Source organism: Lagenorhynchus albirostris, chromosome 8 (genome assembly GCF_949774975.1).
Source record: "Lagenorhynchus albirostris chromosome 8, mLagAlb1.1, whole genome shotgun sequence".
Taxonomy (NCBI): domain Eukaryota; kingdom Metazoa; phylum Chordata; class Mammalia; order Artiodactyla; family Delphinidae; genus Lagenorhynchus; species Lagenorhynchus albirostris.
Window position 1 is genome coordinate 92418936 of NC_083102.1, and position 26676 is coordinate 92445611.

General features: G+C 42.0%; 1 protein-coding gene across 2 annotated transcripts in view; it reads left to right on the forward strand.

Annotated features, from left to right (window-relative positions):
• The window catches only part of POU6F2 (POU class 6 homeobox 2), a 451657-nt gene that overhangs the window by 388659 nt on the left and 36322 nt on the right, over positions 1 to 26676 (forward strand). For both annotated transcript variants that reach the window (XM_060157347.1, XM_060157348.1), the window contains one exon: positions 11659 to 11805. In XM_060157347.1, the coding sequence (XP_060013330.1) occupies positions 11659 to 11805 (147 nt within the window). The remainder of the gene's footprint in view (positions 1 to 11658; positions 11806 to 26676) is intronic.

Consider the following 26676-nt stretch of genomic DNA (forward strand, 5'->3'; position numbering starts at 1 on the left):
GCTCTAACTGCCCCTCTTTTCCTGTCTGCTTAGTTGATCTGCCTCCTAGCAATTATTTTGTGAAGCTTCTCTCACATGCCTCTCTTCCCCTAGTGAGCTAGCCAGTTCCCCAGTGTTCCCCCAGGTCACTGATCACACTGCTACCCCAACGCTTGTGGCTCGTTTTATATTTTACTGAGACATAATTTACATACCACATTATGTTAGTATCAAGTGTACAACAAAATGATTTGACGTTTGTATGTATTGGGAAATGATCCCACAGTAAGTCCAGTTAACATCCATCCCCACACATAGTTAGAAATCTTTTTTCTCATGATGAGAACTTTTAAGATCTACTCTTTTATCAACTTGCGAATACCCAATACAGTATTATTAACTGTAGTCCCTATGCTGTACGTTACTTCTCCATGACATATATTTCATTACTGGGCACTTGTACCTCTTGACCCCCTTCATCCATTTAGCCTACCCCCCACCTCTGGCGACCACCAGTCTGTTCTCTGTATCTGTGAGCTTGGGCCGTTGGTGTTGCTGCCGTTAACATATAAGTGGCGTCACACAGTATTTGTCTTTCTCTGTCTGACTCATGTCACTTAGCATAATGCCCTGCGGTCCATCCATGTTGTGCAAATGGCAAGATTTTATTCCTTTTTATGGCTGAATAGTATTCCATTCTGTATATAATGACATATAATATATAGTTATATGTACACCACATTTTCTTTATGCATCCATTAATGGTTGCTTAGGTTGCTTCCTTGTCTTGCCTGTTGTAAATAATGCTGCAGTGAACAGGGGGGCGCAGATATATTTGCAAGTTAGCGTTTTTGTTTCCTTCAAATAAATATACAGAAGTGGAATTGCTGGATCATAGGGTAGCTCTATTTTTAATTTTTTGAGGACCTTCCATACTGGTTCCCATAATAGCTGCACCAATTTCCATTCCCCCCAACAGTGCATGATCCCTTTTCTTTACATCCTCACCAACACCTCTTATTTCTTGTCTGTTTGATGATAGTCATTCTGACAGGTGTGAGGTAATCTCCGATTGTGATTTGGATTTGCACCATTGGCTCTTAATTTATTTATCTACAGACGTGTCTTCCCACACCCTGGAAGCTCTTTGGGGGAGAGACACATAGTCAATGGTCAATGTTTGTTGAATCAATGGATAGCAAACTAGTCTGTATTCCAAGTGCAAAGTTACCCCAAGCCACACCCCTTCTCCCACTGAAAGGCGGCCCCTGGTCTTTGCCTCCTGATCTTCTCTGCCTCCAGGCTGACCCACCCCCCACCCTAGTCCAGCTCAGTCACCAGAGTGACCATTCTAAACCTCAGATCTGATCATGTCCCTCCACCCTCCCACACAGAATGAAGGTGACACACCAAGTGCTCCCTCCATAATCTCACACCTCACCCCATCATCTGCCACTCCCCTCCCTCACTTCATGGTCCCAAAATATCCAAGTACCAATGCAGTGGCTTCACACCCATGAAATGCTTTCTCTGCCCTCCATTCTATTCCCAGTAGTTGAGAAGCCTTCTTTCTCCCGTTCCCAACTCTTCCCCAGTCAACTCCTAATCATCCTTCTTGATTCTAAGATCCTAAGTGGTTTGCACGCCTGAGGTCTAGTGAGGGCCCCTCATCTGGGCTCCAGGCACCCCTTTCTTACAGCACTGGCTACACGGGGTGGAAGTCAGCAATTCATCAATTAGGGAGCACATCAAGGCAAAAGACTCTTGCCTCGTTCACCTCTGTATCCCTGGGGCCCGGCTCAGCGCCTGCCCCATGTTTATGGGAAAGTATCTGATGAACAGAATTGTCCTGAGGCTCCGCAGGGCAGACCATGCCTTGTCTTTCTTTGAGTGCCTCATCCTTTCTTGTCTTTCTTCGGCCCTCAATAGCACCTATTTTCCCTGCAGGGGCTCAACCAGTATTGGGGAGTAATTTAAGTAAATTAGACGTGGGCGGGGCAAAAGTGTGCCCTGCTTTCCTGTAGCTAGAAACTGGAATAATACCAATTGCTGTACCAGGGAAGCAATTTATTCTTTAAAAAAATTAGCCTTTTTTCTTTCATCACAGGAGTGCTCCCAATCACTTATTTAAACTGGATGATAGAATGAAAGATGCAGAAAGAGTAATTTTGAAATATCAACAAATTCACCTAACTAATGTGCCATGACAATAGGCAATTGGTGAGAGGAGCGCTATTGTATGTAAGTAGGAAAATAGCATGAAACTCAATAAAAAGATAGATTTTCAGGTTATTAAATGGAGGACTAGACAGAAAAGGAAATGAGATGTGTAAGCTGGTGGTAACACAGTATTGGCCTGCATATAACTTAGATAAAGTCTGATTTAGTGTTGGTGAGTTTCCATAATACTGACCTCTCTGCTTCCAAATCAAATGTATTGGGGTAAGTTAAACACTAGTTTTTCCCCCTCAGTGCTGGGCTTGACAATTTTATCAGTAAATTTAAAAATAAAAAAGAAATGCCCCCCATCGGAGAGCTTTCTATAGTTTGCAGCCAATCACAGTGTGCTGGCCAGACTTATTTCCTTCCCCTCCCTCAAGGGGTCCCTGTTCCCTCGGTGCAGATCTCATCAATCATCCTGCAGAACCTGGACCCGGGCCCTCTGCAGAATCCACCTCTCTCTCCAGTGTCCTTCTAGAACACTCTCCAGGGCATCTACATGTGCTCATAGTCTCCCCTCTGTTCACCTGCATTGATGTGCAGGGTTTGCAAAGCCATCTGAATAGAACCTCACTTTTGACACTGCCCCCAGTGACCTCCAGGAACCACAGACCATGTAAATGCCCAAGTGGTCGACACCTCCTGAAGTCCCACCACAGTGAGGCTGCACGAAGCGAGAGCATGCTCCTCCTACACTGATGTCACACCCTGCCACCCAGCCTCAAAGGGACACATGGATCCATCCTTATCTGGGGAAAACAGCCCTTTCTGCTCCTGCCCGTGCTGCTGTCTGCAGAAGCTTTGCTCTAGTCCATGGGGCTGGGCTGGGGATGCAAACCCCATAGTCCAACTCCATCTCCACCAACACAGCCCAAGGATAAAAAAATAAATAAAAGCCCTCATTCACTGCCTCCTTATGCTTCAGCTCCCAGGTAACATCAAACCTGGAGCTTAAGCCCTCCACACAGCCCCATCCCCACTTGATTCTCAGCCTGCAGTTTCCAGGGATGCTTTTGGTCCAAGAGGTCCAGGGAAGAGCCTTCATCCTTAGATGCTGCCGTTGTTTTTATATCCTGGGATATTCCCAGAATTCCTTGGGGGAGTCTGCCTGGGCAGCTGAGAGGAATGCTGTAAGTGCAGGCGCTGACTCACACTAGGAACTGACCCATCAGGGATTATTCACGAACCCTCAGGACTGAGTCATCCATATTCAAGGCTCTGGTCAGTCAGTCCAGCGGGTGTGAGAGACTCTAAAGTGTGGTGCTGTGTTTTCAAAAAGATGAGGTTAGACAAATTTCTTGCAAAATTTTCACTCTTTTCTGTAAATGGAAGGGTCCAACTCCCACCAAGATCCCAGTCAGGCCTAGATATCTTTGACTCACTCCTTCATATGTTCATTCAATCCATGTTGACTGAGGGCCTGCTGGGTGCCTGGTGTTGTTGAAGAGCTGAAGATACAGCAGTGAACCAAAATCTGTATTCTAGAGAGAGGGATGAAGAGAATACACAAATGACTAATGTAATATTAGACTCTACAAGTGCTGTGAAATACATGAGAAAACTAGATGGAGAGTGAAAGGGAATTTTTTTTAAACTTTGTATTACGGAAAATTGCAAGCACATGTAAAAGTAGAAAAAATAGCATAATGAGGGGCTTCCCTGGTGGCGCAGTGGTTGAGAGTCCGCCTGCCAATGCAGGGGACACGGGTTCGTGCCCCGGTCCGGGAAGATCCCACATGCCGCGGAGCGGCTGGGCCTGTGAGCCGTGGCCGCTGAGCCTGCACGTCCGGAGCCTGTGCTCCGCAACGGGAGAGGCCACAACAGTGAGAGGCCCGCGTACTGAAAAAACAAAAATAAATAAAAATAAAAAATAGCATAATGAACCATATATATCCACCACCTAGGTTCTACAGTGATCAACACCAGATGCTCTTCTATATCCCCACCCCTTCTCCCCACTGCGTAGATTATTTCAGAATGAATCCCCGACATTGTATCATTTCCTTGTACATGTTTTGGCATGAATCTTTAAAAGAAAGGGAGTGCTTTTTAGATAAAGTAGTCAAGAAACGTGTCTCTATGGAGGTGACCTGGGAGAAGAGAGATGTGAATGAGAAAGGGTTGCAGATGTAGAAACAGCAAGTGCAAACACCCCAGGGTAGTTGAGGATCTGCAAAAAGTCCCATTGTGACTCCCCTCAAGGGAGTGAGGGGCAGAGGGGATGCAAACCTAAACAGTAGTGTGGCCAGAAGTTCCTGGAAGGAATAAAAATTATTATAGCAAAATTTGCATAGTGCTTACCATATGCCAGGAACTCTTCTAGTATTTTGCATATATTAACTCATGTATTTTTCACAGCATCCCCATTACATCATTACTCCTATTATTATCCCCAGTTTACGAACACTGAAAAAACTGAGACACAGAAAGTGTTCTAGTCCTTTCAGGCTGCTATAACAAAACACCACAGACTGGGTGGCTTAATAAACCAAAAATTTATTTCTCACAGTTCTGGAAGCTGGGAAGTCCAAGATCAAGGCACCAGCATGGTTGAGTTCTGTTGAGAGCCCTCTCCTGATTCACAGTGCTTTCTCACTGTGTCCTCATGTGGTGAAAGGGGCTAAAGATCTCTATGGGGTCTCTTTTCATAAGGGCACTAATCCCATCCGTGAGGGCTCCACCTCTGTGACTTAAGCACCTCCCAGAGGCCCCATCTCCTAATACCATCATCTTTGGGGGATAAGATTTCAACATATGAATTGGAGGGAGCGGGTGCACAAACATTCAGACCTTAGCAGAAAGGTACAGCAAGTTACTGGCAGCTTCATGATTGGAACCCAGGGAATCTAGTTCCAGAATGCAAGCTCTTAATCCTTACACTGGGCTGCTCCCCTTTCCCTTTTCAGATAGAATGGTTCATTCATTGCCAGTCACATTTCTGTGCAACTCTGAGCGAGCACAAGGTAGACAGAGACAGAATCAGAGATGCCCTCCCAGGTCTCTTTGAACCCACCACCTCTTCTCTCACTGACCCCACACCAGACTGCCACCCCCTCCAGGTCTGGATACTGCTCCCTGGACAGCTCATCTTTTCCTACCTCCCATCTCTTCCTACCAGATCTCTTTCCCTCTTTGACTATAAGTCCCCAGAGGGTAGGGAACATGTCACTCTGTCATTCACACCATCTTTCTCACACTGTGCCCAAAACATAGTGGGTCCTGAATAAAGGTTTGCAGGGTTAAGACTTTAATGAGTGAAAGGGAGTGACATTTGCCTTGTAGCCATAATTGTTCAAGTTCCACCCAGATCCCTTGGAATCCTTCTTTTCTGTAAGTTGCCCCCGTCTTGGGGGGCTTTCAAAAACCAGCGCGAGCAGCTCTTCTTCCAAACACTCCACTTTGTCCCAAGAGCAAAGAGCCAACAGTACCCAGGGATTTGAGTCCCAAGCCTCTCCTCCACCCCACAGATGTGAACTGGGACTGTCAGGTGTTGAGTGTGGACACCCAGCCTCCTTGCCTCGGGAGTGGGAACTCACACTCCAGAGCCCCTGCCAGATTGGAATTCCTCCCTTCCCCCTCCATCCTGTTTCTGGGAAACTCAACCTCAGACTTTAGGTCATTTACAAAATTCCTCTGTTAGCCAGTGTAGCTGGGTGTTGATAGAAAGTTACTGGAGCATTAATAGAAAGTTACTATACTACAGTTGGCCAGAAAATTAAAATAAATTACATATAATTCATTTTGAGACTAGACTGAAATCCATGTAACTTTACGTTGATGACTCGAAGGTATTTTAGGACGTTGCAGTATCTGAGAGTCATCACGGCACATCTCATGCACTCCAGTCTGAGACGTCTCAGCCATGGAAATGGAGACTTTGGGTTGGTAGAGAGTTGGACAGGCAGCATGTAGCACGTTGCCATCTCTTCAGGGAAGTGGGCAGAGAGCAAGCAGCAAAGCTTGACTCAATATTAAAACTCACAAAACTGAGACTTCTCCAGAGGTCCAGCGGTTAAGACTCCGCGATCCCACTGCAGGGGGCATGGGTTTGATCCCTGGTCAAGGAACTAAGATCCCGCATGCCACGTAGTGAGGCCAAAAATAAACATTAAAAGTAAAAAATAAAATAAAACTCACAAAACTGATTGCTGTGATGAGGGTTTCATAACACATAATAATCATGAGATCAAAGGGAAAAACCTAGTAGGACAGAACACACATCGGGTGGGTCATTGAGATGAATATGGCCGCCCTTCCAGAATTTGTCTACCGGTATTTCCTTGACCTTTAAGAGAAGCCTTGAGGGTAAGAAGTGGAAATACTGATTTGGTTAAAAGAGTCCCAAGGAACCAAGAAACACGTTTTGCAGTATAAGAAAAGTCAAGGACCTAGTGTATGGAAATGAAGAGCCACATTTGCCCTCCTGTTTCTAGGCAGCCACTGCAAGTCATTTCAGACCTTAAATGGGGAATGAATTGTGATGAATGTGTTCATGAACATCCTCATTTAAAAACAAATGGTACCACAGTTTCAGAGTTTTAAATTGAAAAGTTAGTAGCAAAAAGAGCTGCTCCAAAATCCATATTCTATAAAACTCACATAGCTCATGAGGAGAATGATAAAACTATAGATCATGAGCAATTATGCTCCAAAGAAAGGTTTGAGCCGGCTGCATTCATAAGGTCCTCCTGGTACAAAGGCATAGACATAGAATATAACACTACAGCCGAAGTGCTGCGTTATGCTGCCTTAGTTTTGTAAATAAGATTTATACTAATAGAATAATGTAATCAGCAAATTTTCATGAACAATATTGTGACTACTAATGCTCAGATTCAAGAAACCTGAATTCTTTAGCAGGCTGTAGAATGTGAGTCTTTCAGAGAAAGAGAAGACGGGGCTAGATTTGGATACCCCACCACATTATCTCTGGAGACATTTATGTGATGTCACACAGATGACACTATCTAAGAGTCCTCCTTGAAGAAACTGTATCAGAGTTTTTCTTTCCATCACCATTTAGTGTCCACAGATAATAAGGATGTGCATAGAGCCCTATGGATTTGGGAATATGGATTTATTCTCATTATGAGATGACTACCCAATATCCCTATCGATACGTGAATGGAGAAATCAACCATTGCAAATCCCAAGGGAAATTTTTTTTATGAATCTACTTCCTGCATGCCTTCATTATCAAATTAACAACTGTGGGATAGACTCATTCACCATAGTTTGACATGAGGCAGGAATTAAACTGCAAAATGGGTGTCCTTCTGGAACCCTAACAAATGTTGTAAACTAAGCGTGAGATAAAACAGACCAGAAAAAAAAAAAGGTCTTCTCGTGCTGTTCTGCCACCTACCTACACTGGCCTCAGAATCAAAACACTGCTTTCTCTGTACATTTCTCTATATATGATCAAATATGAGAGGCCAGCAGGTGATGTCATGCTTTAACTACTTCTTTCAGATGTCCTCCAGTCTGAAATATCTTTAAACCCCATATTTATCTTTTCAATTATACAACTCATCTCATCTAACAATCACATTACTTAGCTAATCGCTTTCTTCAAGCTACTGTTTTAAAATAAGCAAAATAAAATTAGAGAGTACAATTTAAAGTATAAAAATGGAGACTACAGTTACTGTGTTCACATTACTTGCAGAGTAAAAAGATATTTGTGGAGGTGAGTTCTAATTCTGATAAATTAATCAGTTCAGAATCCTGCTGCACACTATGAACTCTGAAGATAATAGCTATAGCACTGTTTTAGAACATGATATATGCCAAGTATCATTCCAAAACTTTTTCGCATATGTTATCTCATCTAATTCTCATCATAACTCTGTGAACAGGGGTGCCCTGTTTACACCCATTTAACCTATGAGAGTAGGAAGCATGGTTTACTTAAAGTCACAAGCCAAGGCAGTCTGGTTTCAGAGCGGATGCCCTCAACTGCATGAATGGATAGACCAGGCTCTGTGAGGTTTGAAGCCTTTGCTTACCGGTACAAAACTATTTTTGTTTTATTATCCTGTTATTTTTATTCTCGAAAATTCAGGGGGCTGTCTTAAGGAATTAGTGTTTCTATTAGTAGGTTTTTAGACTATCTGAGACTTATAGAACTATAGCTTGATGTATTCAGGGCCCAGAATCCATTTGGATGTGACATGAGGACTCTCTATGCAAATCCTGCTTTGAGAGCTACCACATTTATAAACAAGCGTGCACCAGAATGCAGCATGTCTTTCGAACTGGTCTATTGCAAACACAAGTATGTAGCACAGTCAGACCTCATTTGGGCCATCCTTTGCTGGTTAGGTACATTGGCAATGAAAGATCTGAAGGCATACGCTTGGCAGTGCCTTCGAAATATCCAGTTGGTCCTAGAACGTTAACATGCTCATTATACGCATTTATTGTGCCTGGGCTCCCCACTGTCCAAATCTCCCCCGAGTCTCCAATCAAGAAGAAGTATTGAGAGGAACACTGCTAATATGACATGACTGGGGACAGTACAGAGTGACATGACCCAAGGTGATGAAGAGAACACTTATGGTTTCCTGACCGTTCCTGCCACGTATCTTAATGCATATTACATCCCTGCCTTGGCAGTTCCAGACAGAAAAGCCAAAAGATATTTAGGAAGCTGCATCCATCGACAACACCATCTGAAATGCTGTCAGCTTACAGATTGACTTGTACCTGGTCTCTGTATATACCACTCACTCCCCTGCCTTCACTTCCAACTCTGCTTCCAGAGGCCAGCAAGGCATCTCCCCAGAGCCCTGCACCCTTCACAAAGACCTAGGGATGCAAGTAAGAGAGCCATCGAGTTGGCATTTGCTTCATTAAGAGAGAAAGGCTGCAAAAACAGGAACAGATTGGATTTCAATCTAGGACCGGGATATAGAGAAAGTAAACGTTAAAAAAATAAAATCTGTACATCCATGGTCGCTGAAGCAATCTTCTGAAACAGTAGAAGTATTCCCATTCCTGGCCCCATAACACAAAGGCCCAGAGGCTGATTTTAAGTAGGTGCTTTGTTTTATATTCAGAACAACAGTTTATCCTTTATATAATACCTGAATTTATTGTGACTACATGGGACTATTGCTGAACAACACACTAGTGTCCTAAATGTTGGGAATTCTCATCTACACTATAGTATTGTATCCAGAGAGTAATTCCAAAATTTCCTATGTGAATTTTTGATTGACCTAGATGTCAGGGAAATGTCTTCCAATTTTTAAAAATATTTTCTCTTCATTAAATAGGAAGCATTGTCTTATCTTCTTTAGAAAGCATTCTGTAGGTACTGATTTAAATGTTTCACTCAAAATTCGTGGACAAAATTGCATATTCAACATTAGAACCAAACTGCACATAATTTAATCTTTCTTTGAGATTAAGAAGCTTAGTTTGAGAGCTCCCTGAAATTCAGGAATTTCATTATGATTTCAGCTCGTATTGCATGAAAAGAAATGTAAACATAGCAACCGGCACGTGACCTGAGAATTGTGTACCACTGGGCAGTGTCCATCCTGGCCATTTGGGGAAGGTATTCCTCAAGTGGTCTTCTCACTTTGGAAGTGAAAAAAAAAAGAACACACTATAAACTCTTCCACTTTAGGGAGTCAAGCCAAAAACAAGGAGAGTTTCCATTCAACATATACCATTACTTGCCTCCTATACACTGTACAAATATCCTCAGAAAACCAAGATCAAGGCCAACCTGAATTTTAAATCCCATGGTGGTAATCTGGGATAAGACAGGGTTTCTCTTTAGGCTAATGAGTGAGAATTTTTTTTTCTCCTTAAAAAGAAAATCATTATCTTTTAGGAGAGAGATAAAGGCAAAAGACACATAATGTAATGAGCTGAAAGTGGATTTTCATTGCTAAAAAAAATATGCTGGGTCAATGGAATGACTGTAGAACTAGTGCTGTGAAATTTCGTTACAAAAGAATAAAGAAACCAATAAGATAAGGATATCACATTAATGGGGGGAGAATTATTAAATTCTTGTCCTTTTTGATATTTCCTCTGACAATTAGTATTTCCATCCTCATCAGATGACATAAACTCTAGGCAAATTTCCAAAGGAATTAAGTAATAAAATATGTTTTGAGAGGAAGAGAGAGGGAAAAAGGAAAAGAAAGAAAAAGACAAGAAACTGAGACAGTAAAGAGAAAGTAAAGAAGAAAGTTAAAAAAAAAAAGAGGCATCTTTAAAAGAGCTTCTAGGACTTGAATTAAGTATGGCATTAAATTTTTTCTACCAAGTCTTAGTCTTGGCAGGTTTCTGCTAAATGCAGGAATTTCATGGATGTGGGAACTGGTGATGGAAAATGCATTATTATACACAACAATTGCTGTACTTGAGAGGAACTATATGGGAAAAAATAACACCCTGGAATAAATACAAATGAAATTCATGTATCAAAACCATTACTGTGAAAATAGTTTAAATGTTTCTTGCATTTATATCTAGTCATTAACCTAAATGCAGATTTTAGTTCAAGCTACACTTCTGCCTCATGGTCAGAAGGCCTGAAAACCTGTGACGTGGAAAATTGGCAGGATAAAGAATATTGAATTGGCCTCCACAGAAAAACAAAATTTGGCAGCCATAACCTCCTCCTTGGGCGGCTCTCTCCGCCCTCCGTTCCCCCCACCCTGCCCCGCCACTATTCCCCTGTCAAATTCCTCCCTAGCTCACTCTTGTCCCAGCAAAGAGGCCAAGGGAAGGCCATATATGAGCTAAAACAGCAAGCTGATGTCAACCTGACCATTCGCCAGGGGACCTTTGTCCTTGACCTTGAATCCCATGGTTCAAGTGAGCCCCCCCAAAAGTCCCAACCCTAGACTTAGCCTCTGAGAGCACAGAGGCTGGAGATTTCTATTTCTCCTGACTTTGATTTCCTTAATCCTTGGAGAAGGACATGGGGTGAGATGTCTGCCTTACCAGATATGAAACTGCAATTCACAAATGAAAATGATAAACTCATTTGCATAAATCCCTAAAATCTCTTCCTCTCCTCCACCCCTACTCCCATCCTGTTTTAATCCCACATTCAGTCTGGTTGCCTCAAGCAAAGAAGACCTTTTCTCCAAGTTTTATTTAGTCTAGCAAACAAAACCCAGGGACTTCTCCAAAATTATTTCTCCACCTGGGAAGATCCTAAGGTCCCACCTCGCCCCTGGGGCCCACCTCCCTCCCTCCTGGGGCGACTCCCAAACCCAGGCTCCATTAAGCAGCCCAGTGTTGATGGAGAATATTTCCCTTCCAACCTCATTTCCAACCTTTCCCAAACCCTGCAGCTTCAGAGGGAATGTTCCCCAGGCCCTTTGCATGAGCCATTTGGAGCGATAACTTTCCCCCCACAAGTGAATGTTGTTTCCGTGTGCTGTGCGTGTCTTGGTGGTTTCACCCTGATCTTTTCTCTCTTTGCAGCTGGTTAATAATCCACTAGCAAGTCAGGCTGCAGCGGCTGCAGCAGCAGCAGCCATGGGCTCCATAGCAAGTTCACAGGCCTTTGGCAATGCCCTCTCCAGTCTGCAGGGGGTCACGGGTCAACTAGTTACTAATGCACAAGGACAGGTGAGTGGGAGATGGGAACAAGAGTGAATTTTTATGGCAGATTGAACTCGGAAAAGAAATGAATTTCTTTTGCATGACAGTGATATGTAACCGCAGCTGTACAAGGCAAATAAATAATGTTGACCAGCAACGTCAAGAAGAAGAGAAGGGTTGGGAGGTGTTTCTCTAATTTAGAGGCAAGATTTTTTTCCTTCCCCTAGAATGTCTACTAAGTTTAATTTTGGTTTTATTTCTATACGATGACTCATGTTATGACCTTAATTGAAGAAATTACTTTTCAGGATTGGGAGACTCTTTCTAAGAAAAATCAGTTACATTTTACAAGTAAGATTTCCATTTCGGTTTTTTTAATTTTTTCATTTTTTTGGAAATTTGGGTATTGGAGGAGACTGGTAAGTTTCCTTCCCTAATTGCTCTAAGATTTTTAAATTAACCTTAAGAAAGCTATTTCTGGATGTATGCGGAGGTGATGGGAAACAATTCAGGATGTCCTGTAAAGGTAAAAAAGAAAAGGCGCGAGTTAGAGTTATCCCAAAACCGCCAGTCGCCGACGTGCCCAGCCACTTGCTGATTCTCACTAGCCCTCAGCGGTCTCTCGTGTGCCTGTAGATTTACTTCAGCCTGCTAGGGCCATTAAACCTTGCTCATGTCACCGTCAGGCACGTCTGTTCCCTCACACTGCTCATGTGCCCGCGTCGCGAGCACCAAGATGCTGATGGGGCTTCTTGATGAAGGTGGTCCCTCTTCAAGACCCCGGTAAACCTGAAAGCTGCGTGCAGAGCCAAAGAGGTTGAAGCTGATGGTGTCAGGGGTGCCCTCCATTCAAAGGCCTGACACAGAGCCCAGCCTCGCTGGGTAGGGCACCTGGTTCTCAAATGTTGCTGTTTCTGATGATGAAACACAAGAGAGAAGGAGCTTGCAACCTTGCCGAGATTTCTCCTCCCAGGTTACTTACCCAGCAGTGAGGTTACTCCTCTATGCTTGGCCTGCTCTGGGGGAACAGGAATTGAGGTGTCTTGAACCTTGCTTTATTTTACATAAAGAGTAAATAGAGATGCATTATAAGCTAAACCGGCTCCATCCACATCCCAGGGGGGAAAAAAAGTGGATCTTGTTATATTTCCTGGGCGGGTGCAGGATTGTCCCATCAGAACCCCTGAGGCCTGAACGATGGAGCTTGTCAAAGAGCGGACCCAGGTAATGAATCATCTTATCACAGGTGCACACCACACATATTAAAGGGGGGATGTATGAACACCGTGCCCTCCACGGTCACCTTTCAATGTCGACTTTAACCCTTGTTCCATTCCCTTTTCATCAAAGGATCATTTTATGCAGCCGGCTCTAAATGGAGGCTCTCAAAAGCCTATTAAGATTTCTGGAGGGATGGGGTATTGATGTGGAGGAAATATTGGTTCTAATATCTATAAGCCATACTCAGATCAGGTCTGTCCTGGTAGCTGTTTCCTGGAGTTGTGCCCCAAATAGAACACGCTGTTTCCTTCCTGCCAGGCGCCGACCCTTGAAATGTACATTTTAAGAGTTCAGGATAGACAGCATAACATTGATGTGTATTTCCCTCTGGTTTTTCTTGTTTCCATGTCCAAGTAAAATGTACTACTGTGCCCCACCTCTTGAGTATTTGTGATGAAGAAAACCCTTTATTGTTTAGAAGGAATTATTAGTTTATTCTTCTGATGATTTAATGGCTGATCATTTTTGCCGGTTATAAATCCACCTCCTTCTCAGGGGCTAGAGTTACAACCTCTGCTTTGTGTGGCCTTGGCCAGCCCCCATCCCAGGGGCTCCCAGCCCACAAGTATCCCTAAGGAAATGGGCTTCAAAGTTGAAGCTTGATTGGCACTCTGCATACATTAAGAGTTGATTTTAACCTTAATTTTTCTATTTTAGAAACTGTGTTACAATAGTTGATTTGATATGGTACACAAACCTCCTAAAGTAAAACAAACTTAACAGAGAAATCAATCATGGCCACTTATAAAGTCTTGTCTGAGAGTTTTAGACACGTCCCAATGGCATCATGTCCCCTTCCTAGTGCAAGAAGAGACCAAGATGCTCCCATTTCCAAAGTAGAGGAATTGGCCACATTGATGCAGCACTATAGGTTTTTTTAAATCTTTGTAATATAAACACCATCATCTTCCCAGAAAAAGGTGCATGCCCTGCACCTCGTGGCACAAAGATACCTATCTGAACCTTACAAAGTAGTCAAATTATATCCCCCAAAAGGCAAATATTATTTGGGCTGTGTGTGTGTGTGTGTGTGTACTCCTTTGGCTTGTGTTAATGTGGTACAAAAGGTTAAGAATACATTGGAATCAGGTTAATGCAATCGCCATGTTCAAAATACCATGTAAACTAAGATTACTACATGCAGCCCATTTTCAATTCCTTAGAAATCTCTATGGAGCTTTCCCAGAAAGGATACAAAGAGAAAACTCTAAATATATTTAGAGATTCTTTCATCTGAGTTCTTGACATCAACTATTGTTTTTTTAATTTGCAAGTTCACCTGGGAGTAGTAACATTAAAATCTAAACCTAAGTTAGAAAAGCATGTTTCACTCCACTGATAATTTGCTACGGTAGGTCTGCTGATTGCAAGCAGGGGCATTGTGTTATCAGTAAGGCCCTGATCCTTGCTTCCCCCTGCTAAGATTCTCTTTGCTCCCTGGAAACCTAAGTGGGATTACTCGGTAGTTAAGAGCCCTGGCCAATTTCAGACCTGCCTGGGAGTGGGTTTAGGCTCCACCTCTTTTTGGTCTTATGACATTAGGGCAATGACTTAACCTTCCTAAACCAGAGCCTCCTCTTCAAAACTCTAACTCAACCCCTATGAGGCAGACTGAGCTAGTGGGTCGCGCTCGGAGGGCAGGTGGTCCTCGGTCTGCCTTCTTGGCTGGGCAGATGCCCGCACAGCGAGACGTGCCCAGATCTTCCTTCAAGCTCTAGGGCCTTAGACTCTCAACAAGAAATCCTACCACCTGGGACTCTAGTTTTGCTTCCTTGTCTTGGAATCTGACTATGTTTCCATTTACTGGATCTCAGTAAATTTCGATATAGTTAAGGAATTTTTATGTTCCTTTTTTCCAACTAGTAGTTATGAGCAAATATGGAGGAACAACTTCAGACATTTTATACCCTTCTAACCCTGCCATTCATTTGCAGTTGATTCAGAAGTCAGACAGTGGTCCGAAGAGTGAATAATTCTAACAAAATAATACATTCTGAAGTCACAAAGCACATATCTTACCCAGGGATGTTAAAGTATTTTAAAATTATATCACACGCAGCTTCACTCTGAGGTGGGAAGGTACCAAGTGTTCTAATGGTAATTAGTGATAATGAAATTGATAATGGCTATCGCAGTGCTGAGAAGAACATTTTGGTTCTCTTTGCTCACTGAATCAGGAACTCACGCGGGTGTGGAAGCTAGGCAATGGCATGAGCGCTAGCTATAGACTCATTTGAATCCAAAGTCAGACAATAACTAGTTCTGTGACCTTAGGCAAATTACCTGAGCTCTCTGAGCCTCGGTTTCATTATAAAATAAAAATAATCAAAACTAAGCCCCTAGATTATGAAGATTACATGAGATGTGTGGGGAAAAAAACCTACCATAGCACCTGAGTACACCATCAAAGACTCAATAAATGATTATCCTAATTAGCATCATTGTCATCATCATGGTTTAGAGTCTGTCTAGTATTTTCTGGAAACCTTTCTTTGGTTTGGATATACGGCAGAGGCAGTACAGTCTACAGGCAAAGAGAATGAGCTCTGGAACCAGACTGCCGTTCACCAGTTGTGAGACCTTGGGCAATTGACTTAGGTTCTCTGTGCCCGTTTCTGCATCCGAACAATGGGGATTGTTATGGCACCAGCTTCTAGGCTAAAGGGCTTAGAACAGGGTCAGGCACATAGTCATCATTCAATAATACCATCACTCAATAAATGGTACCTGTTATTATTAATTAAGAAGCTGTGTGTTTTCGGTTTGTAACTGTGCACACAAACCTGCTGTGTGTGAGGAGTTTGCGAATGTGAGAATCTTAATAGTAGAACATTAATTTCCATTAGAGAAATCTCATCCTTACCCTCGGTGGTTCAGTAGGGGTGTGTGTGTGTGTGTGTGTGTGTGTGTGTGTGTGTGTGTGTGTGTGTGTGTGTGTGTGTGTGTGTGTGTGTTCCTAACACTTATTCAGTGGGTATGTTCAGGATTTGGCAAGTAGATTTACCATCGATTTGTTTAGCTATAAAATTGGCTTCCCTCGAGCCCCTGGCAATATCTCCTTGTTGGCGTTATTGCAGAAAAGTAAAAGCAAATGAAATTTTATTTTAACCTGGGGCTAAAGAAAGCATTTTACATTTTAACTGAAGCTCAGAATGTTTCCTGATGAAATTAGTTCTCAACCACTGTGAAATTTTCGTAAGTGGCAGCAAGGCAAGCCCAAAACCCTTCCTTCAGTCTTTAAAGAGCCAGTCGAGTGAAAAAAAAAAAAAAAAAAAGAATCAACTAAACAACATTACTCTTTTATATATAAAAAGAAGAAAAATAATTAAAAGGACTTACCCACTCAGGTTATCCAAGAATACACACAGCGTGATATGAATAAACGATGGCTGAGCACAGCTGGTTTGGCCAGAAGGAAGGACGTGCTGTAGGATAGGGGCTGTTTCCTAAATGACCACAAGGCCACGATTAAAGTAAAACAATTTGCTGATCCTAGCAGTAGCCTAGGCTGGAGAGGTGGATGGAGACGTAGGACCACCACCAGTGCCAAGTGGAAGACCATTCCAATATCATAACTTTACGAAGTGGTGAGAAATACATGTCTTAGAATGGAAGGAACTTGATGCTGACATTGGGATGTCCCTCAGAATTATAATCATAATGAGCTCAATAGCATCTCTAGAAGGCAATAGAGTAGCTAAGAATATAGGCTTTAAGGGACACAGGTCTGATGGGAACACATTTCTAGCCCAGTGGCCTTGGATAAGTTCTAGAACTTTCCTGGGCCTCCGTTTCCTCATCAGCAAAGTGGGAGTGATAAGACTTCTCACATACTTTTCGTGTGGGGTTAGACGTGATAATAGCAGAAAGAGTGCTTAGCACAGTGCCTGATAGCTCTTAAGCATTTAGTAAATTACATTAATTGATCCATAAATTAATGCCATAGCTATTTTTTTAGGATGAAGAAGCAATTGACCTTGAACTCTGGCTTGCTAAAGTCACTCAACACATAATTTTAAATAGAAAGATGAGAATCTTTTAGAGAGAATCACTACAAGATGAAGGAAGATAAAGTTATAATAAATGCAAATCTTAGCCAAAAGATTGAGATATAATGAACTTATGTGTCCATTGAGACCCTCTGTGGCTTGATTAGGTCTGTCTGTGTAGGAGAACTAACAGAAGCCACAGCTGCCCACATTAGTAAAACTAATTTTAAACTTTATGCAAAGGAGATCAAGTGTGGAGCTTTGACAGTGGGACTAGAACCAACGCATTAGACATATGCAGCTAAAGCCAGTTGATTGGAAATTTAGGGAGTTTCACAGGTACTCTTGCATTTCATATTTTATAATGAAACACATTAAATGTATAGACAAAAGATAATTTTTTACATAAAAAATAGCACAGGGCTTCCCTGGTGGCGCAGTGGTTGAGAGTCCGCCTGCTGATGCAGGGGATACGGGTTTGTGCTCTGGTCCAGGAAGATCCCACATGCCGCGGAGCGGCTGGGCCCGTGAGCCATGGCCGCTGAGGCTGCGCGTCCGGAGCCTGTGCTCCACAACAGGAGTAGGCCACAACAGTGAGAGGCCCGAGTACTGCAAAAAAAAAAAAAAAAAAAAAAAAAAATAGCACAAAAGACGTCCTTGTTCAGCCACCTAGATACTAACTTTTTTCCATACAAACTTCAGTTCTTTTGCTTATTTTTACTTTATTTTATTTTATTTTATTTATGGCTGCGCCGCACAGCATAGGGGAACTTAGTTCCCCGACCAGGGATCGAACCCACAGACCCTGCAATGGAAGCACGGAGTCTTAACCACTGGACCTCAAGGGAAGTCCCTATTGCTTATTTTTAAAAGAAATGAAACATTACTGATAACAGTTAAGACCTTAAAACACCTTCCATTCCTCTCTTTCCCTTTCCCAGGTGATTACTGTGATAAAGTGGTGATTCCTTTTGTGCAAGTTTTGCATTTTTACTACAAAATATTGATTTTTTAAAAAGCTACAAGATCATATTACAGAATACCATTTTAATACAAAAATAGAATATATTATTTAGATATTTTGCATAAATAAGAATCAATTTGTTGAAAATTCAGTGTCGGTATCTAAAAATTCAGAGTTGGCATCTGTATATACCCCACCCCCCGAGATACTATGAACAGAGCAATCTATGTATGTAATAAGCTCAACGAATGGGTTCGGCCATATTTTCTAAACCAAAATCCAAAACGGTCTGACAAAAGATTTTATTTTCTCATATCCAATCACTATGTTGTGCACCTGGAACTTAACAGTGTTGTAGGCAATTGTACTTCAATTAAAAAAAAGATTTTACTTTCTCATTGGCAAATATTATATGAAGTTTTCTAAAGGTGTAAAAATTCAATCATATTAGTGAAATACATATCAACTAGCATTGTTTAATAGAGTAACATTTTCTCAATCCGCTCATTCTAGAGATTGGGAAATCTATGTTTATGGAGTTAGTAACATAATACGAATTTTACCCTGGCTTTACCCAAGTAATAAAGATGAAACAGTGACCACAATAAACCACCTCAGTCTTTCCACTAACATATCAGATTTCCCCTTTGAGCCCAGTTAAGAGCTCTATCTCCTCATTTCAGGGGAGGCCGTTGCGTTAAAGCAGTGTGTCCCTCAAGACTCCAAGCAAAAGGGGGTTCCCGGTGCGACGCGGGGAGGCGCAGCAGCTGATGAATATGCATGAGGCCGGGCAGGGGGCCCGCCCCACCGACCAGACGCGCCCCAAACCCCTTTTAACGTTTTTAACCCCGCTTTTCCCAAACTCCCTGTCCACCCACCATCTCGTAGAATTTACACTTTGGGAAATGCTGCAGGAGGGAACTTACACGCATCCCTATCCACGTCTTTGAATGTGAAACAATGACTTCAATCAAAAAGGAACCGCCTCCAAGGAAGCTTCTGCTCCGCCACGGGGGCTTCGCGGTGATTTCTGCGCTGCTGTTTTGAGTGCACACACCTGCATTGCACGTTTGCGGAAAGAAGGGATCACACACCGCTCGGAAGAACTCCCAGGGGCTGCAATCCGAGCACCGAGGGCAGACAGAGAAACGTGAGGCGGCCCCCAGACCCCCCGCTGCGGTGCGGTGTCTGGAGTTTTGTCACCTGCAGTGACCGGGCAGGGGTAAGGGGGAAGGGGTCCTCGCAGGAGATGGGTTTGATGGGAGGCCTTGCTTCTGCAGTGGCTCAGCTGCTGACACGCGGGACCTAATCAGGTCTCAGAGCCGGTCAGGGCCATCTGCACAAGCGTGGCTCTGTCCCTCCTTATGACAGTGAATTTGTTCAGCCCAACCTTTGCTGCCGGGTGAAAGGTAGCCCCTCTCTCCCTCTCTGGTCCCCTCCTTACTGCCTGCATTTCTGAAATAAAAGGGTTAATCCCATTAGTGTCATCAGTCCAAACAGCTTGCCAGCTTAAGAGGGGATATGTGTATATGTAGAGCTGAATCACTTTGCTATACAGTAGAAATTAACATTGTAAAGCAACTATACTCCAATAAAAATTAATTTTAAGAAAAAGAGCTGGAAAATTAAGTACCCTCAGAAATCTTTCTTTCTGCCTCCCCCCGACCCCCAGCAAAACGCAGCAGGGCAGTCTGTCCTATACAGTTAAAGGGGTGGGCAGAAAGAGAATGAAAAATCCAGTTTGGGGGATTCACCTCTGAGGACTGAGCCAGAGAGAACCAAGTTCTCTCTCATCTAAAGCAGAGCTTTGGATTGTTGTGCTGACACATTTTTTTTTCTGGCCACTGCGTTTTTTAAGAAAATTCTTCCTCCATGAGCATTTCGCTTTCCTGGAAATAGGGAAATGTGTTCTTGTGTAGACATCTGGCTCCAGACAGTTGGACAACCCTTCTGGCTAAAAATGGGAAAGGGGCCAATTAACTAAGGAAGTAACCTAATTAACAGTTGCAACTCTGGACAGGCCATAAGTTATAAGACTCCAAGCTCCCTCAAAGCTAGTCTGACTTCTTGAATTTTTGTTTCACTAGCATAGTTTACATTCCAACTAGTGCAAACTTATGGCAAAATAATATCACTAACGTTCATGGAATTTATTTCAGTGTGCAAAACTCTTCAACCATCTTACGTCTTAGAGCAGTGCTAGGTTTAAGCTGAATGTTCCTTTAGGCTAAGTGACTTCTAGAAAAGAATAATGGAAATAATAGCTCCCAGGCACTGAGGCTTCACCATGGGGCAGGTGTCATCTGTGGTCCCACTGGGCACTTAACCACCGGTTTGATGATCCCAGCTATGCAGATGAACAAACTCTTGGGAGAGTTAAGGCAGCTCCCTGGGATGGTACTATTTTTATTTGGCCATGCCACTGGGCGTGCGCCCCCTGCAGGGGAAGCGGAGTCCCAACCACTGGACTGCCAGGGAAGTGCCCCTGGGATGATACCTTTTAGTAAGTGGCAGAACTGAAATGCGAGCCCAAAGTCCACACCCATCCTCCCGCACCTCCGTCACTTTCTGAGGTTCGTTTTCTAGATGCTCCATAGGTTTGTCACAAATCCAGAAGCTTCACCGTTCCATCTACAAACGGGAACTGTAATTCTTGCCCTGTCAGCCTCAGAAATTTCTCTTGAAGATATATAAATCCTCACACACTGGAAAACTGTAAAGAACTATAAATCTGCCAAAATAAATATAGAGTATTGTAATCGATATTCTCACCATTATTATTTTTGCTGATCAGAGGAACTAGAGAAGTACTTGCAAGAAGTGTCTAAAGCAATGAGATGATCTTGAAAAGTTGACCTCAGATCTCTGCTTCATCTTGCCAGAGAAAATCAGCCTCAAGGAGTTAGGGTCTGAGGGACTGTAGGGCCCCTGCCTTCCAGCAAGGCTTCCTAGCCATGAGGACAACTATGAAGTATGAAGAAAGAAGTCTGTGCTTTATATGGGCGCTCACCAAAGTGAGCCTTTCAGAGCTAAGGAGGAAACGCTATCCCAGGGAATCCTTGACTGGTGCTTTTTGTGGTATGACACAGCAAGATGATTTTAGAATTGATTAAGCTCCCAAAGTGGCAAGGCCCTATACATTGTTAGATGTTTCCCTTTGGAAGCTGCCCCTCTAAGGAGGTAAACCCTTGATAAGAAAAAGAGAAATATCTAATTCTGTATTGTGAGTCTAAGAAACGACTGATCTTAAGTTACACTATCAATAACAGCTTTTTTTTGTAATTGAAGAAAACATTAGCACATTAAACAGGTATATCAGTTGTTAGGGGCAGCCTAATTTCACAAATATTACAAATGCAAACTATGTGGGGGTCTTATAATTGAGGAAATGTTATTTATTTGATAAATCACTTTAACCAAATCCAGTATCACAAAGACTATGCAACGGGCTATTTTTTTTTTTTCATTTTAACATCTTTATTGGAGTATAATTGCTTTACAATGGTGTGTTAGTTTCTGCTGTATAACAAAGTGAATCAGTTATACGTATACATATGTTCCCATCTCTCTTCCCGCTTGCGTCTCCCCCCCTCCCCCCTCCCTATCCCACCCCTCCAGGCGGTCACAGCACCGAGCTGCTCTCCTTGTGCTCTGCGGCTGCTTCCCACTAGCTTCTACCTTGATGATGGCTCTCTTTTTAGTAAAAAGTCAGGGGAGGAAGTAGAAGCTATTTATGTCTCAGTTTTTCCAACTAAAGAATGAAAATTAAACTTGATTTGGGTCAGGGGCAAGGAAAGAGCGGAAGTGCTGAATTTTGACTTAGCATCTCTAGAGCAATATCAGCTTTTTCTGCAGACAATTTTTATGGTTAAGCAGAGAGGTGAACACATCAAATTCACACATGAGATGCAGTCAACTTCCCAATAAATGCTCGTTGTACCATTTACTACGCCATAAGCCCAGTAATGCACCCAACTTTCTTGTTGGCCCACAAGTTGTTGACATGATGCATTCTTCTTAAAGGTGTAGGCATCACATCATGAATTTACAGGCCAATAAGAGAGAAATGAGAAATAGATCAGAGATAGGTAGCAATGGAAAAGTCCCAACTCAGAAAAGTGAGAGGAGCCAGGTTCAAGTTCAAATGTACAGAAGTAAGCCTTCGCACTATCCAGTTGAATATAATGCATTATCCATAGAACATTGCTCCAAATTGCTGTTCATCTCACCACCTAACACTTTCCACCTTGTAAAAAGAACAATCTAAGTAGATGCCGAGAAGACGTCACAAGGTGAAGGGTTTAGAATACAACAGTAAACTCAAGATGTGATACAGCTTTATATGTGCAAGTAAATGGCATCGCTCAAGCAGAACACAGACACACAAAGGAAAACACACTACACACCCCTGATCTGACACTTGTCAATAGATGGTCACAATAATCCAGTCTCAGGGTAACAGAGACAGAACAAGCAAATGTCTATGTGCTCACATGGAAGCCAGCCCACGGTAAAGAGCACAGGCTTTCAAATTAGACTCCATCCCCAAGCAGCTCTGCAACCCCAGGCAAGGCACCTAGTCTCACTCAGCCTCAGTTTTCTCTTCCTTGCAATGACAGCAACGTCATCTGCTCAGGGTTGTTGGGGTATTTAACAACAATAAATTTAATCAGTTGCTTCCATTTATTGAGCACTTTCTACACGCCAAAGAGTGATTAGTATTCAATATTTTTTTCTTTTTTTTAAATTCAACTATAGTTGATTTACAATGTTGTGTTAGTTTCAGGTGTACAGCAAAGTGATTCAGTTATACATATATGCATTCTTTTTCAGATTCTTTTCCTTTATAGGTATCACTAGATATTGAGTAGAGTTCCCTATGCTACAGTAGCTCCTTGTTGGTTATCTATTTTATATATAGTAATGTGTATCTGTTAATTGCAACCTCCTAACTTATCCCTCACCCTCCCCTTTCCCCTTTGGTAACCATAAGTTTGTTTTCTATGTCTGTGGGTCTATTTCTGGTTTTTTAAAATTTGTGTTCATTTATTTAATGTCTTAGGCGGCGCCATACGCAGCTTGAGGGATCTTAGTTCCCCGACCAGAGATTGAACCTGTGCCCCCTGCATTGGGAGCTCGGAGTCTTAACCACTAGACTGCTAGGGAAGTCCCTGTTTTGTATATAAGTTAATTGGTATCTTTTTTTTTTTAACATTCAGTATATTGTTTCATTTCATTATGACCACAACCACAGAATATGGTTTATCCCCATTGTACAGATTAAGAAACTTCCAAGATCACCCAGCTGGAAATGTCAGGATTCAAACCCAGTGTTGTCTGATATCAGAGCTCACTCTTATTCACTGTGCTCTAATAATAATTGAAATTTTTTGTTTTGTTCCCTGATGTATCCCAGTGGCTAAAAGAGCACACAGTAAGCATAAGCATAGTAACATAATCTGTGGACTGAATGAATATAGAGTATTTCGTATAAGCTAATACACTATTCATAAGCATGGTGCATAAGTTCATCATTTCATTTCATTCCCACAGTGATCTTGCACTATTATCTCTAATTTACAGCTGAGGAAATAGAGGTTCAGAAAAGTTAACCAGCTTCCCAGGGCCACAGAGTTAGAAAAAAAGTGAAAGAGCCTGGATTTGAGCCCAGATCTGGCTGCTTCAAAGCACTGCTTTCCTCGTAGGGCAGCTGCTTTCAGCATCACACGTCTAAGTGCCCGCTATCCTCCCTGCCGCATAGTGGTCATTCCATAAATATCATGCTCTCCCCACCTGGATATATTTTAATCTACTTAGGGTGTCTGATCCAAAGTAGGGTCTATTTAGTATATCGAAGTTTTATATGGAAATGCTTTTAAGCATAATGCCATCTAGCATTACTGTATCTGATGAAAACAGCATTGGTCTGTTTTACTTTCTTCAGTTTTTTTTTACATCTTTATTAGAGTATAATTGCTTTACAATGGTGTGTTAGTTTCTGCTTTATAACAAAGTGAATCAGTTATACATATACAAATATCCCCATATCTCTTCCCTCTTACGTCTCCCTCCCACCCTCCCTATCCCACCCCTCCAGGCGGTCACAAAGCTCCAAGCTGATCTCCCTGTGCTATGCGGCTGCTTCCCACTAGCTATCTACCTTACATTTGGTAGTAGTATATACATGTCCATGCCTCTCTCTCGCTTTGTCCCAGCTTACCCTTCCCCCTCCCCATATCCTCAAGTCCATTCTCTAGTAGGTCTGTGTCTTTATTCCTGTCTTACCCCTAGGTTCTTCATGACATTTTTTTTTCTTAAATTCCATATATATGTGTTAGCATACAGTATTTGTCTTTCTCTTTCTGACTTACTTCACACTGTATGACAGACTCTAGGTCTATCCACCTCATTACAAATAGCTCAATTTCGTTTCTTTTTATGGTTGAGTAATAGTCCATTGTATATATGTGCCACATCTTCTTTATCCATTCATCCGATGATGGACGCTTAGGTTGTTTCCATCTCCGGTACTTTCTTCAGTTTTTGAAACTACTGTACTAGCATTTCAGGCTTGTTGTCAGGAGTAAAAGCAATAAAGGATGTCGCATCTTGGCGCAGTGCCAGGTACATAGCGCGTACCAGGTGAACCCTGCCTCTCCCTTGCTCTCTTGACCACCTGGGTTCTGAAACCCGTGGTCGCCCCAGCATGCAGAGAGGGCCAGTTTGAGGATTTTCAGTCCGCTGCTCACACTATTAGTAACAGGGTAAGCAGACTACCTTGTTTTCTCAAGATTATCAGCACAGAAGGCTAAGTGATGTCTAGCTTGCCTCTATATCATGACTACGTGGCTGAGGACGTGACAGCATCCACTTTTCCTTATAACAAAGTGTTGTACTTTATTTAATCAAAAAGCAGGGCCACAGGGGTTTTACCTGCAAGGTTCATTCAACTACTGTTGATTTCCTCTGATGCTCTAGAATAAAAACATTTCAATCTACCTTCAGTAAATCTCCAGGTGACGTTAGCAAGCTCTCCCAGGCAACCGTAAGGAAGAGATTTAGTGATCCATGTACAGCTAGGAAAACAAAACTCTGTTTTAAATTCACACAGAATTTGAGGATTTCATTGCAAGTTGAAATTTGGATTTTAATGTGAGGATCCTCTCAGTATCATTGGTTATGAAAGACAGACTTAAGTTTTTTTAATATAATAGTTGACATCCTTAAGAAAAAAGATACTTAAATCATTTACATTTAAAAGGTAATATACAGCGAATTCCCTGGTGATACAGTGGTTAGGACTTGGAGCTTTCACTGCCGAGGGCACGAGTTTGATCCCTGGTGGGGCAACTAAGATCCTGCAAGCTGCTCGACGTGGCCAAAAAATAAAAGGTCTCTTATTTTAAAAAAAAGAAAAGGTGATACACAAGTTACTTAGGTGAACACAGAAGGGAGGAACATGGCATGCTACTCAGAATTCTGAGAACTCATTTTGATCTTTTTGAGATCACAAAATCATATACATTTTAAAATATTAAAAAGTAGAGTTTCTGTTCCTTCTCAGCTCACATGAAGATAACACGTTAGAAATGGGGATAATGTAGACTTGTTCCTGCAGTCCAAACCTAGAGGAATCAGAAAGTGTTAAGAAGGAAACTGCTCGGTGCTTTGTGACCATCGAGAGGGGTGGGAGGGAGATGCAAGAGGGAGGAGATACATATATGGGGATATATGTATGTGTATAGCTGACTCACTTTGTTATACAGCAGAAACTAACATACCATTGTAAAGCAGTTATACTCCAATAAAGATGTGGTGAAAAAAAAAAAAAAAGGAAGAATCCTTCTCAGAAACCAAATCTGATACCATAAACATTACTAGAAATGTCCCAAATTTTTTAGAGAAGTTAAGCAGATTATTTTTTAATTCTGAGTTGTGGATTAAGTTAATTGTTTTATGACTTAAATATCTCCATTGTTCTTCAATGTAAGTATCCTTATGCCAGCTTCTACATGATTTAACAATATATATGAATGAATTCATCTGGCATGACTGTGAAACATATTCCTGATAAGGCTGTACTTCAAAAATAGCTTTGAGGGACTTCCCTGGCAGTCCAGTGGTTAAGACTTCGCCTTCCAATGCAGGGGGTGTGGGTTTGATCCCTGATTGGGGAGCTAAGATCCCACATGCCTTGTGGCCAAAAAACCAAAACATAAAAAAAACAGAAGCAATATTGTAACAAATTTAATAAAGACTTTAAAAATGGTCCACATCAAAAAAAATGCTTTGTAATTAAAAATTCCAAACTTCATACTATTGGCATGAATTTTGAGTTGTTGAGCTTAGAACAGGACAGTTGGAAAATCATTATATTAGTGGTTTGTTTGTCATGATAAATTAACATTTTCCCCGTACCAAATTTGAAGTACTAGATAAATATAAATACATGTCACACATATTATACATGTATATATATATATTATGTATATTGTTATATATACATATTATATTGTATATATATAATATGCATATACTTTGAGGGACATTTAAAATAGGAACCAGAAAACTATGAGAAACCACAACTGGAAGAGTACAGTGGCCCTCTTTGCTAACATCTATCAAAACCTGCCTGATGGGGCTTCCCTCATGGCGTAGTGGTTA